Genomic DNA, 14,112 nt, shown 5'->3' with positions numbered 1-14,112 from the left:
GTCGCTCAAACATGTTTTGCGCGACGAAGGCTATTCGTCGCGCAAATAGGTTTTGCGCGATGAGAAAGTTTTTGTCGCGCAAACAAATGAGCGACGAAACCTTTCTCATCGCGCTAATTTTTCTGCGGCGAACAGACGTCTCCGCAACAAGGTTTGCGGGACGAATTTTTTTTTGTCGCGCAAATATAAGTGCGCCGAATAAGTATTCGTCGCGCAAATTTTATTCGACGAACAGTTGTTTCGTCTCCATATCTTTGGTGCAACGAAGGTTTACACGTCGCACATTGTTGCGCGACGAAGTGGTTTTCTTGGTCGCGCAAAGGCTTTCTTCCCGATCTTTGCGCGACGGATTATGCGCGACGAATTTTTTGTCGCGGTGAAGTTAGTGCGACTAAATGAGACTTTGCGCGACGTTTTTTTATTCGTCGCGCAAAGGTTAAAATGTAGTAGTGATACTAAAGATAATTTTTAATCTTCAAGGGTTTTTCCATTATCGATGGCATTTGGTGCGACAATGATCAAGAAGTACATAAGTTGTGAACCTTATTTGGTGGTAGAGATGATAGATGACGACATAGAGTTCCTTGTGTTGGCTAGTCATGGAATATGGAAGGCGATGTCCAACCAACAAGTTTGAATTCTACTAGAAGCATAAAGAATACCGAGAAAGCAGCAAAACAACTCACTAAACAGGCATTAAATGTTGGGACCTATTGTTGTTACTTTGATATTTCTTGTTTAGTTGTAAGATTTTGGTGATTTTTTAATGCAAGATTTTTATCATATATCATATGATGTATGATGTCATGCTTATTTATGATATTTTTATTCTCTCCAATTTGTAATTAATTTAACCTCGAAAAAGATATAAGCTTCAAAAAGATACCAATAAGCTTGTTTGTTGTCCGATTTAAAACATCTTAATTAATTAAGAATAAACGCTTAACTAAACAAAGAGTTTTTGTAATTCCCTGAAATGGTTGTTTTCAATTTGCTTTGGAGAGATAATGAAGATGAGGGAATATGAAGGAGAATGAAGGGACATGATGATCAACTTCTACAATCACTGTGCATGCTACAGGAAGCATGCTTTCACCATTTATCACCACAACTATTCTCACCCATGCAATCCTCTCCATGAAAACGATTGCCATAATGAAAATCTTAGTTGTGGTGGCGAAGGAAAAAGTTGGGCTAGATTCATAAAATAAAAATATAGTTTTACACATCATGTAATCCGAATGTGCAACCAAACGCATTTGGCTTGGTCTTCCCCCAAGGCAACACAACATTGGCGCAACATTCCTTTTCATCTCTTCTTTGTTTTGGCTTATATGGAGAGAAGTGGTTTTGTGGGGTCTTTGGTAGGAGACTGTGGACTGAAACTCGAGGGTCTTTAGCTACAACAAAGTTCTTAGCAGTGCGTCCTATATATTTGGAATGAAGCTTTTCATTTGTGTGTTTTTGTTTTTGCCTGGTTTGCTTTCCGATTAGGGTGATTAGTCCAACTTCATTTGGGTCGTATACTACTTATCATTAACCGAGAAATTATTGTATATAATAGTAAAATCAATACGAATAATTGTACACATGTTTTTTTTTTTCAGAAATCTTGTGGGTACGAGAAAATTTTTATCGATAAAAGGGGCTTACAATCTGTTGACGAAGAGTCCTAAATAATTAAACTAATGAAATTGGTTGAGGTTAGAGTAACAAGAATCTAAACCAATAGGATTTGATTAGTTGGGGTTTGTTCACCTGCCAAAGACTTTTGATTCCCTCTCCACCAAAATAATAAAAGACTTTGATTAATCCCAAATATCATAAGAACACCTTTGTAAGCCATAGGTACATAACAATGGCCGTCGTTCAAATATTTTGTCTGAGTCTTAATTATCATGTACACGACGGCCATTGATTTCTTTAATTTGCTTACTTCCTTCCTATTATTCTAATTCCGAAGAATTAGGGTCAACTGAAGACCCTTCTTTCACAACAGGTCACAGACTCAACAACATATACAGAAAAGTTGGCCTCCTTAATATTCAGAACCAAAAAAAAAAAAAAAAGATTGCCTAAATATCAAGCCTGTGACTACACGTCGTTTTCTGAAGCATTTAATTTGGCCTGCAACTAGGGCTGCCCTATTAATTTACATTGTGACCACTTGCAGTGCAATAAATAATTATGTGGGCTAGCTATACAGTCGGGTGTCGTATGATTGAGCTTATGTAGCCGGCAATATAGAACTTTCTTTCTTTCTCTAGCGTTACCTGATGCTGAAGAACAAATTAAACAAAGTTTCTTACATGTGAAAACCGAATTTGTGAAAACAAATAAATAAGAAAACCATGCGTGTTGCTCTAATCTATTGAATATTCAACACTTTGAATGTAATTTCAATTTGGAAACATTGTCCAAGATATCATCTATATTTCTAGTAAAATCGTTTGCTCAATATTTCAATTAATTAACCAGTTTTTATGTCTTGGGCATCATTTACGAAACTTCAGACTATGACACTTAGTTTGCACAAACAACATCACAGTTGCGATTGAGAGAGTATACGAGTGTTGAAGAACATAAAATCGTACATCAGAAATTTGTTCAAGTAAAATATAACATATAATAAATCGTTGCATTACTAATAGTATCGAGACCTTTTATATAAAAGTTCACACCTGTGGTATATGAGAGTGGTTAAGTTGAGGATAATATCGATATTGCTAGTAATGGGCCGCGAATCCATGCTTATGAAATATTATCAATGAGATGAGAGAATCGAACTTTCCTTATATGGATATGGAGTAAATGCTCCTCTACTAAAACTATATAATCATATATAATATGAAGATAACATACCAAGAAGAAATGACTTTTCTTCCTGAATACGATGAAATTATGAATTCTTTTTAGTACTTTAGTTACCAAAGGTATGATAGTTGTTTATGTAGAGGACCAGACTAAGACTAGTTAAAGTAGATTGTCCAACTTGGAATATTTTTTAGTGTAGCAGCCACATTGACATATGGTATTTAATACATGTGTTATAAAATGGGTGAACAATGTAAGTTGATTGATAACACAACGTGTCGATGTGTGACTGTCACTTCTCCAAATTGAAATCTAAAAAGACTTCTCTTTGGATAATTAATTTCCTTTCTTAATTGCATTCCTTGATTAGGTCGACTAATAAGACTCCAAATCCAAATCTAAATGTACTGGTTCCATACTCTTATATATGCACGTGATACTTTAGCTCAATAAATAAATAAATAAAGCGGTAAAAAATCTTGTCAGAGAAAAATGAGAGTTGACACAATCTTGATCTTAACATTTGGATGTACTTAACAATATTACTATGGGTTTTCACTGAGACATGCATTGACAAATTGCAAGAAAGAGAAAGAAAAGTGTGTTTAGCACTAATTAGATTATTAAAGAGGTGGTTAAGGCCGCTTCATCAACTCTGGAACTGGGAGGAGGTTGATGAGCAGACTGTTTTAGTACATTCTTAGGAAAATGATATGTGCGTTAGTCTGATTTACGTTGGCTAGAAAACCTAATCAAGGTGATGTGAATATTCAACTAATTTTCTTAGGTAATAACTTTAGTATCTATACGTGCAAAAAAAAAAAAAAAAAATTACATGTAAGAAACTAAAAAAAGCGCCAAGAAACCTCGGTATTAATATTTATGTTCTAATAATTACTTTGCGGCTTTCTTATAAACACATTTTCAGAGTGTCAATAACAGTTCTCTAGATTAACTATTTGTGGATCATAGCTATACACATAGGACACAGAATAACGTGACAATGGGCCGAACTATTGTTAAGTTTCTTAATTATGTTATAGATTCCTTAAATTTTTCCTAATTTTATATGCCCATTTCCCCTTATTATAAAAAAGGTCCCTAATTTTATACCAAATCTTCAATCATCGTTTCTTTCTACATTTTCATGCATCACATGTATTAATTCTTTTTCCAATTTGTCTCATACGTGCTTCTCCATGTTGCTTAAATTAATCATGTAAGCTAGGAACATTATTGTTGGTTAGCAAAGTGGATGATAACAACTCAAAGCAAGCAGCTATATACCATATGGCTTACATTAGCTAGGGACCCAGAGAGATTAATGCCTTGGTTTTCCAAGTCAATTAACCAAACGAATGAAACATGGACTTGGTCCAAAGTCAAGAGAATAACAAAAGCGATAAGGGCAAACTTAATAATATGATAATAAAGTCCAGCAGCTTTAACGTTGATCCAATCTTAAAAACAGCATGTCATGACCCAACAACAGTGAAATTTACCTAATTATATAATTGATAAACTATGGCCGCCAACATGTAGTTTGAATAATAAGGTTGCTCCGCCATATGAACACTTCTGTCCTATCTGTTTTCCAATGGATGAGCAATGATTAATACCCAAATATAAATTAGTATCAGGTCAAAAAACTTGTACTGAATTCTATGATAAATTAGTGCCAGAATTTATCTAATGAGTCATTGCATAGAGGTCTATAAATAGACTATATAGTACTAATTAATGTGAGTGGTTAGTGGTTATACTTCTTGTGAGAAATTAAGGGAGGAGGAGCTAGAAGAGCTAGCTGGTGGTAAGAAATAACAAAATGTCTGAAGTAATTGAAGAGATAGCCCCCGCCCCAATAACACCGCGCCCGGCGGCCACCATAGAAGATCCTCCGACGTCTATGTCACGGGCCGCGTCTGTGGCTCGGGTGCCACCTCTCCAGATCCCGGCTCCAACCACAGCTGTCAATGGTGATGGTGGTGGTGGTGGTGGTGACCAGATAACACTAAAAACCCCAAAAGCTTTGACCCCAAAATCTCGTACCCCACGGTTCATGACTCCAATAGGGAGCCCTGTTAGGAGGGCTCTCAAACTCACAAGGCTTGACCCTCAAGATGCTTGGCTTCCAATCACTGAGTCTAGAAATGGCAACGCTTACTATGCTGCCTTCCATACTCTTTGTTCTGGTATTGGAATTCAAGCCCTTATTCTTCCTGTTGCCTTCATCACACTTGGGTGGTAAGTCACCATTAATATGTTAATAATTTAAAAAATCTTTTTAAGTTATTTTTCAGTATCTTTAATTATATGGTGCTTTTTGTTAATTCGTTTTGATTACTGCAGGACATGGGGTATTATATGCATGACTTTGGCATTCATATGGCAACTTTACACTTTATACTTGCTGGTCCAGCTTCATGAATCTGCTGAAACAGGCCTACGATATTGCAGATACATTCAACTTTGCAATGCAAGTTTTGGTAAGACTTACCATTTTTCATATGTTTAAGCTAAAATACCCGAAAGCCCTGTTTGGAAGTGATTATGCAAAAACGCTTTTACTTACCTGGCAGTGGTTTTTCAAAAAGTTTCCAAACTAGAAATTCTTCTCCAGAAAGTGCTTGTGTAACTTCCAAAAACACTTTTTGTCTATTCATGTCAAACGCATCTCAAAAGGTTTTTAATATTTTCCGAAACACTCCCAAACATGCATTTAACTAAAAAAAAATGGATGAAATAGGAGACAATTTGGAAGCAATTTCTACTAAACCAAGCAATCTTTTCTTTAATTTGCTTAGGTGAGAAGCTAGCACAGTTCTTAGCCTTGTTCCCAATCCTGTACCTGTCGGGCGGCACGTGTGTAGCTCTGATCGTCCTTGGAGGGTCAACAGCAAAGATGTTCTTCCAAATTGTGTGTGGACCAACATGCACTGTAAAGTCCCTAACACCAGCAGAGTGGTACTTGGTGTTTACAGTCGTTGCTTCGATTCTTTCTCAGCTGCCCAACTTGAACTCCATTGCTGGAGTGTCTCTTGTTGGTGCCATTTCTGCTATTGGGTACTCCACATTGATCTGGGTTGTGTCTCTGGACAAGGGCAAGCTTCCCAATGTGTCTTATGACCCCGTGAAAGCCGACAAACAATACATCCATTTTTTTGATGTTCTTAATGCCCTTGGAATGATTGCCTTTGCATTCAGAGGCCACAATCTTATACTTGAGATCCAGGTATGTTCATTAATCTCACAATTTCAATTGTATAGTTGTTCAATTAATTAACAACCCTTTCTCTTCCTTAATAACAGAAAATTATTTTAGAATCCCGACTCTTTGTTTTTTTAAATGAGAAACAGGATTTGTCGATGATAATTTGGTCTAGTGGCACATGGTTCCGAGTTCAAATTGAATAAAAGTTATATATAAAAAATTTGAGAGAGTGAAGACAAAATATTGAAGTTCATAGCATCTTATTCCCTTGATTCTATTTATTAGAAAATTAGCATATATTGGCCTTAATGTCAAACAAGTGGATATTTTTAAATTCTTTTCATCCAAATCTTGTTATTTAGTGTACCCATGTGAACGAATTATTTTAAAGTAAGGTCTTCGTCTGCATGACAGATGAAACTTCAACTTGTGTTGAATATAGTTTTTAAGCAAATCAAATCGAGTGCGCCAAATTATTAAAAAATAAAAATAAAATAGTTGTCTTTACTGATGATCATATATGATATGTTGACTTTAACCAAATGATGTTGAAGCTGCAACTACAATAGAAAGCAACTTCAATACAAAGCTTTCTGACTAATTTTGTATATTTTCCACTAATTGAGGTTTTCCCTTAATTACAGGCCACAATGCCGTCCAGTGAAAAACATCCATCACGCGTGCCTATGTGGAGGGGTGTCCAAATTTCCTACACACTCATAGCATTGTGCATTTTCCCCCTTGCAATTGTAGGCTATTGGGCATACGGTCAAAAGGTATACCATATCTTAAACCAATTTTATATTGTCAGATTATTAATTCAGATTATTTTTAAATGTTTGAACGTGGTCCGAATTAGCATTCTGATAATATAATATTTTAGATATTTAATAAAAGAACATTTAATTGTGAAAACATTAATATGTTTTCTCATTCGTAGATACCGGCACAAGGAGGCATGTTTGCGGCCTTGTTCGGCTTCCATGCCCGCGACACGTCCCAATTCATCTTAGGGCTAGCAAGTTTGTTTGTCATAATCAATGCATTGAGCTCCTTCCAAATCTATGGCATGCCGATGTTCGACGAGATGGAATCACATTACACCAGGAGGTTCAAGAAGCCAGCTCCATGGTGGCTGAGGGCCATTGTGAGATGCATGTTTACTTATGGATGCTACTTCATGGCTGTGGCCATCCCCTTCCTGGGAAGCGTGGCTGGTTTGCTAGGAGGGATTTCATTGCCTGTGACATTGGCCTATCCGTGTTTCATGTGGATCAAGATGAAGAAGCCTAAGAAGTACGGCATAAGTTGGGGGGTTAACTGGGTGCTTGGGGTTGTGGGGATGATTTTAAGTGTTATGTTGATTGCGGCTGGTCTTTATGTTGTGATTGATACTGGTATTAAGGTGAGCTTCTTCAAGCCTCAGTGATTGAAAATCAATGTCAAATAGATGATATATTTGTTGCGTCCAGAATTGTAAACTCTAGCTTTCTGCCCTAGCTATAGCCATATGTAGTTTTGTTTTGGTTTTTTGATGTTTAAAGAAAGTGATTGATATTTGTAGTGAAATGTTTCCACATAGTCAAGGAGAATGCACAACATCTATGTCTCAAAAATCTAATTGCAGCTTCTTAATCCTCCCAACAATTTGGTATGTGAAATAATTGGGCAATCTCCACATTATCCACTTCATTCTCCTCCTGGGCCTACATAAGGTTATAAAAACCGAAAAAGGAATGAACATTGGATTTTCTTAAGAGAGAGCCCAAGGCCTAGCAGGCAAAACAAACAAGAATAGCCAGGGACAAAGCTCAATAGATGAAAAGGTTATTGACTAGAATACGATTACGTGGTATAACAAATCCGCCTTAGAGCTAAAACTGTATATTTAACCATTAATAGCAATAACATTTCTCAATGGTAGCTCGCGTGGGAAACTAACTATATGCTTGTCACTAGCATTTGCATGGCAGCTCTACACCATATGGCTACTCGTACGACTAGGAATCTGATGACTCTAGGGCTCCTTAAAGCAAAGAAAACTTAAGAGTTTCTGTTCGCATGATTTTATCTCTACACGAATATCATAAATTGAAAGGCACAACATTTGCTAGGTTATAGTATTTTACATCTTAAGAGGGGTATAATTCTCATAATAGGCTTTGTTATTTCATTAAAAAGATCAAATTGTAAGTGCGTAAATTAAAAAGCCCACTAAGCTAATTGACAAATAATGGGTGTGATCCATTTACTGGTACAGAGTCTTATTGTGGCCCAATTTCCCAACTTATAACAACAAGATTTTTTTGGTTTGACAATTACTACAACAACATGATGATCTTGTTGCTTTAGGTGGAAGGTAAGATTAATTTATAATTTTTTCGACTTTCGTTTGTAGAAACAAAAAATAATTCAATGATTTGAGAGTAACAGATGCAAAGGAAACATGTTTTCAGAGGAGCAGATGCGAGGGAGCAGTAAGAGCTTAAGTGCAACGTGAGTGCGAGAGAAGTGAGAGAGTTCACAAGTGCATCAAATTATTGAGCAAAGGGTGTGAGAGAAACAGGTTGTGATGAGGGGTGTTCTAAAGGGGTTTAATTGGTAAATCAAACTTGTAATCTATCTTCATTAGTGAAATTTCTTAGGATAATCACCAAAGAGGATGACAATTTTGTAAATAATGGAAGTGACAGAATTACTTTAATATGACATGGTCGTTACATTTAATACATACGTCTAGTTTTTTATTTTTTTATTTTTATAAATTTAATTTTTTATCCAAGTGATATTTTAATAAAATCTAATCTAAATACTTGGAGAGGGATTTGAATTCTGGAGATGAGTAATGAGCGAAGAACTCATCAGTTTTAGCCAATTAAACTAAACCCATGTCTGTCAATGCGTCCAATTTTTAAACTTTCCTGTTATCTGTATACGTTGATGATTTTGTGTGCATATATAGTCAAGTCTGAACTAGTACAATTGTGTTGCCTATGGGGTCAAAAGAAGATGGTCATTGCTCACATCTCATTTTTTAAATAAAAAAAATAGGATGCATTTTTATTTTATTATCCTCAGTTTCTGATGTGGCTGATGAGTTGGCTATGCCACATAATTAAATGACCTTTTGTTTTATTTATTTTTTTTCTCTTCACTTTACAGAAACCTAAGCGGTGTAGGAAAAATTAAAGCTCATTTAATATGGTACAAATTAAAAAATAAAAAATTATAGCTAACTCATCAGCCACATCAGTTGGTACACAAATATGGTACAACTAGATGGTCTCCCTAGCATTACCCATTTATTTATTACTACTATATATTCAGAAAAGTATGAAATATGTCTGTTGTATGGCAAAGATGCTGACTATGTGGACACAAAGTTTTGATTTTGTGGGATAAAGTAGAGGGCTTTGTAGATCAAGCTGATTTTTTATTTATTTATTTTTTTTATAATTATTATTTTTGTTTAGTTTGGTTTGGGCACTCTCCAAACTGGTAAGCAATGTAAATTATGTAAATTTGGTTTGAGCAGTTTTTCGACCACCCATATCTCAAAAATTTAGACAGCGCATCTCATTCCGATTGTTCCACTTAGATCATTGCAAATTTAAATAAATAAAGGTGGTAAGTCGAAACTTCTTTCCTCAATTAACATAGAAATAAATTACCAAAACTAAAATAAGCACTTTGTCCACAACCTGGACCAACCTTAGTTGTCTTAGAGAATAGGCAGTGTATTTTTTATTTTGTTCGGATTCGAGTTTTATTAAATAGAAAGTCAAAGTAAGATTACATTAAAATGAATTCAAATAATTAAGTTAACACAAAATGTAATATAAACAAACATAGAACTCACTACATATAAAAGATAAAACTAACAAAATGCGCATAAAGCACACATAACGGCATTAAGAGCCACATAATGGCAAAAAGCCCACAAAACACAACACAACATTAGGAAACCCTAACACCAATAACAGTTATGTGCCGCACAGTTCAATAGCCACAAGCTGCGCCACCAAAGCAAGCCGACAACTGTTGAACCCAAATAATAATAATAATAATAATAATAATAATAAAGCCAACAAGGCTTGGGGAACATGGCGGATGCATAGCCATGCTGAAGAAATATGACAGAGGCAATCAAGGCTCCTCTCTTGAGGTCCTCCGTTTTTGGGTGGCAACCCTTTAATCAATCAAATAGATGGCAATCCTTGGCAACCCCTGAATCAAAATTTCTTGGATGTTCAAATATGGGTTTTCACCCTCAACACAAATATGGGTTTTCACCCTCAAAACAAGTTTGGGTTTTGCACCCTAGAAACAAAGCTTGGGTATTTCACCCTGAAAACAAATAAGGGTTTTCACCCTCAAAACAAAGTGTGCATTTTTGCTCACCACTTTAACCCTTAGGTGTACCCTCACAACTCCTCTCAAAAGTTGACACATGTCCATGGATTTAACTATAGTTTATTTTTTATTTTTTATTTATTTGATGACATTATTATGAGAGAGAAACAGTACTTCAATAAGATTTTTCCTGATTTACCCTTATTCTAACCTAGCAAACTTTCCACTTTTCTAAATTAATTAACAACAACCCAAATAAATAATTGGCACTTTCCACTTTTCGATGAGATGAAATTCAAATCTCTCAAATACAAATTCTCAATTAGTGGGCCACACTTACCCATTAATTTCCAATTTTTTTCATGGGTCATCTACCCATGAAAATTCCAATGGGATTAAATTCAAATCTCTTAAACACAAATTCTTAATTAGTGGGCACACTTACCCATTAATTTTCAATTTTTCTCATAGGTCATCTACCTATGAAAATCTCCAAATTATCCCAAAGACACAAATTCTCAATTAGTGGGCCACACTTACTCATTAATTCCCAAATCAATTTGGAACTACGTCGGTTTGATCCCGTCAAGGGTACGTAGGCAGTCTAGCATCCCACTAGACGCAACTGCAACCAAATTTGAATCCTTGGTTTATTCTAACCAAATTAGCAGAATACTTTTCCAAGTGCAAATGTCAATTTTAGAAAATTAGTGGCTTAATTGAAATTTCTCACTATTTTTCTTGGGCATTGACAATAGGAAAAATGGTACAAAACCATCCAAATTTTTCCATAGGTCATCTACCCATGCAAATTTCTATGAGATGAAATTCAAATCTCTCAAATACAAATTCTCAATTAGTGAGCCACACTTACCCATTAATTTCTAAATCATTTTGGAACTATGCTGGTTTGATCCCATCAAGGGTACGTAGGCAGTCTAGCATCTCAATAGACGCAACCACAACCAAATTCCCATCAATTAAACCTTTACACAAATCAATTCCGAACTACGATGGTTTGGTCCCTTTGAAAGGGTACGTAGGCAATTTAGAGATTCAATCAAGATGCAACCATCCCAAACACATTTCCATATCGAATCTCTGGTTTATTCAGCTAAATTCACTCAAACACTCCTCAATCAAACTCATTCAAATTCCTCCCTTTGCAATGAGTCATCTATTCATTGCGAATCTTTGAACTACGAGTGGCTTGATTCCCGCGAGGTATACGTAGGCATCATGAGGGTGGGAACAGCCGCAAAACCAAACACACACGTTATGTTTCTTTATGATGGAATCAAAGGGTTTTCCTTTGTAGCAAGGGATTGTAATTAAGAGACTTGCGTTTCAAATGTGTCGAACCTAAAATAATAAAACCCTATTAATTAATTAGTGATGATAAAATTATGTTGGGAAATTCACATTTTCCTTCAACAACAACCACCAAAAAGAAACCAATAACCAACAGAAAATGGTGATGAACATACACCCAAGCTACACCAATAGCCCAGTGTATTTAGCTAACCAAAAAAAAAATTTCAATAGACCTTACAAAAACCCAATACACAATGCATCGGCCTTTCAAACAAAGAATAAAATAATAAAATTCAAAGAATTCAGAAGCAAAAGTTTGTGCTGCCACTCCCATTATTATCCCATATGCCCTTTTCTTTCTTTCGGTATGTGAATGACGGAAAATTCTACCATGGGCGTGGTGTATCCATGCGCCTAAATTATCAACCATTGGATGAGTAAGTTGAGATGTGGGTTAAATCCACACCATTGAATGTTGTAACCGGTTAAAAGGGTTGCTGTAGGTAAAAGTGAATAAAATAAAAATTGAACAAAAAAATAAAAACAAAACAAGAAAAGAAAAATAGAACGATACAAAGGGAGAAAGGGCAAAGACGATGTTGAACTACTGAAGCAATCCCACCAACTCTCTCTTTCATCTCTCCCTCTCTTCCCCTACCTGTGAATCGCTTGATTCTGTGGATGAAATTGAGAAGATCTTAAATCTCTTGGTCCCTCTCTCTCTCTCTCTGTCCATCTCTCTCTTCGTCCGTATCTCTCTTCGTCCCCCTCTCTCTGTCTACCTCTCTGCTCCTCTCAGTCATCAGTTCAAACCCTAGAAAATTGGGGATTTTTCCAATATCAAAGGTCAGTTTGCTTTTTCTATTCCTTTTGTCTTTTGGTTTCTGGTATTTTTTTTGGATAGTTGGGTTTTATTTGTTGGTAATGTGATTTTTTGTTTAAATTTGATAATGGGTTTCTTTTGATTCCCCTGTTCCTGTTTTGTGACCTTGTTGTTCCAGAAACTCAAATTTTATGACTGGCATAGATCTATTATTGTGAATTTGTGATTAATTAGGATAAGTAGTCCCAATAGATGAAAGGTTGAGAAGCTCATATGAGAATTTTTATGGCAAGGCCAAGGAGAGGGAAATAAGTGCAGTTGGTGAAGTGGGAGTTAGTGTCAAAGGATGATTAGGGGTACTATCGTATTGTAAGTGGTGGTTCACACGTTAGATGGGTCTTTATGCTATCCATAGAAGAACTTGAGCTGGAACGATTTAGGAATAAAGTTGGAATGACCATTTTAGGACTGAAGTTGCTAGAATGAGTATTGATTTGTGTATATTGAATCTAGGAAAGTCTATTTATGTTGTTAAACTGCATGCAAAGTCTGAGATTTTGCTATCGATTTTCTTATCTTCTTTCAATTATTGTAATCTGAGAGTTCATTTTTGCTCATATAATAACATATGTCATGGTTTGGTTTTTATTTTTTTCTTTTGTAGGATTGACCAATCTTTCAGTCACAGGTTAGAATCCATCCTATCATTCAACTCAATTGTGTTATCCTTTTCCTTTATTACATTCATTAGTATTAGCTTGGCAACAAGGTCAATAGAACCTGTTAACAAATATTTAATAACCATTAGAAGCTTTCATCCACTGCTTCTGGGAAATGCCTCCCCGAGTTGTTTATTGCGAACTATGTATAGGTACATGGGTCTGTAATTATTTTTGTTGATGAACAGATAGTGGAAGTAATGACCCAGATTGTGGTTGAAAAAGTGCTTAGTTCATATTTCAATATGTAGGCATATGTTGAAAATTTTGGAGCGGAGCAAGGGATGTGGAGGTGGATCTTATTTGGGATAGGCTTCGTTTTTGGGATTCCCTTTGGCCGTTGGTATCTTCAGAAGTTAAGGATTGTTCCTTTCAAGGTATATTGTATTATTAGAATTCTGCTGTCAACTACAAGTTTTGTTCGTCTAGTGCCATGTATCTTTGTTAAGTTGTTTACCTAGTATAGCTAGACCAGTGGACAACTTGTCCCTTGTATTGTTATGTTCTCTTCTTAATGAAATTATGTTTCTTATTACAAAAAAAAAAAGACAATGAAGTGATTGAGAGAGACAGTGAGTTGGAAATTGAACAAGAATAATGCAATCGTAAGTTCGAAATTGCAATACCCATCCGTAATCTTGTAATTGAGTGTTCCATAAAATTGTAAAACCCATCTGTTTTGGACAGCTGTGTTTCATAAAATTGTAAAATCCATCCGTAATCTTGTAATTGACAAACAGTTAGTGGGAAATTGAAACTGAATAATGCAATTGACAAACAATAAGTTGGAAATTGTAAACATGCAGTTATCATGCGTGCCTATTTTCTTCACTTTTGACTTCGTTTTCCACATGATTTCACTTCCCATTCCCCATTCC

At 35.6% G+C, this 14,112-nt stretch overlaps 1 protein-coding gene and 1 long non-coding RNA gene across 2 annotated transcripts; both read left to right on the top strand.

Moving 5' to 3' along the window:
- Positions 1-4,572: 4,572 nt before the first annotated feature.
- Positions 4,573-7,624, top strand: LOC117637341 (lysine histidine transporter-like 8). Its single transcript, XM_034372208.1, has 5 exons — positions 4,573-5,058; positions 5,164-5,300; positions 5,619-6,046; positions 6,670-6,801; positions 6,966-7,624. Exons 1-5 carry the CDS (start codon positions 4,640-4,642, stop codon positions 7,452-7,454), a joined length of 1,605 nt encoding a protein of 534 aa, XP_034228099.1. The 5' UTR covers positions 4,573-4,639; the 3' UTR covers positions 7,455-7,624.
- A 4,832-nt stretch (positions 7,625-12,456) lies between these two features.
- On the top strand, positions 12,457-13,769 carry LOC117637340. The gene is made up of 3 exons (XR_004587175.1): positions 12,457-12,538; positions 13,180-13,203; positions 13,486-13,769. It is a non-coding gene; the product is annotated as an uncharacterized LOC117637340 (long non-coding RNA).
- The last annotated feature ends 343 nt before the right edge of the window (positions 13,770-14,112 follow it).

This window comes from Prunus dulcis, chromosome 8 (genome assembly GCF_902201215.1).
Source record: "Prunus dulcis chromosome 8, ALMONDv2, whole genome shotgun sequence".
Classification (NCBI taxonomy): Eukaryota; Viridiplantae; Streptophyta; class Magnoliopsida; order Rosales; family Rosaceae; genus Prunus; species Prunus dulcis.
This window is presented reverse-complemented; position numbering and strand designations above follow the sequence as displayed.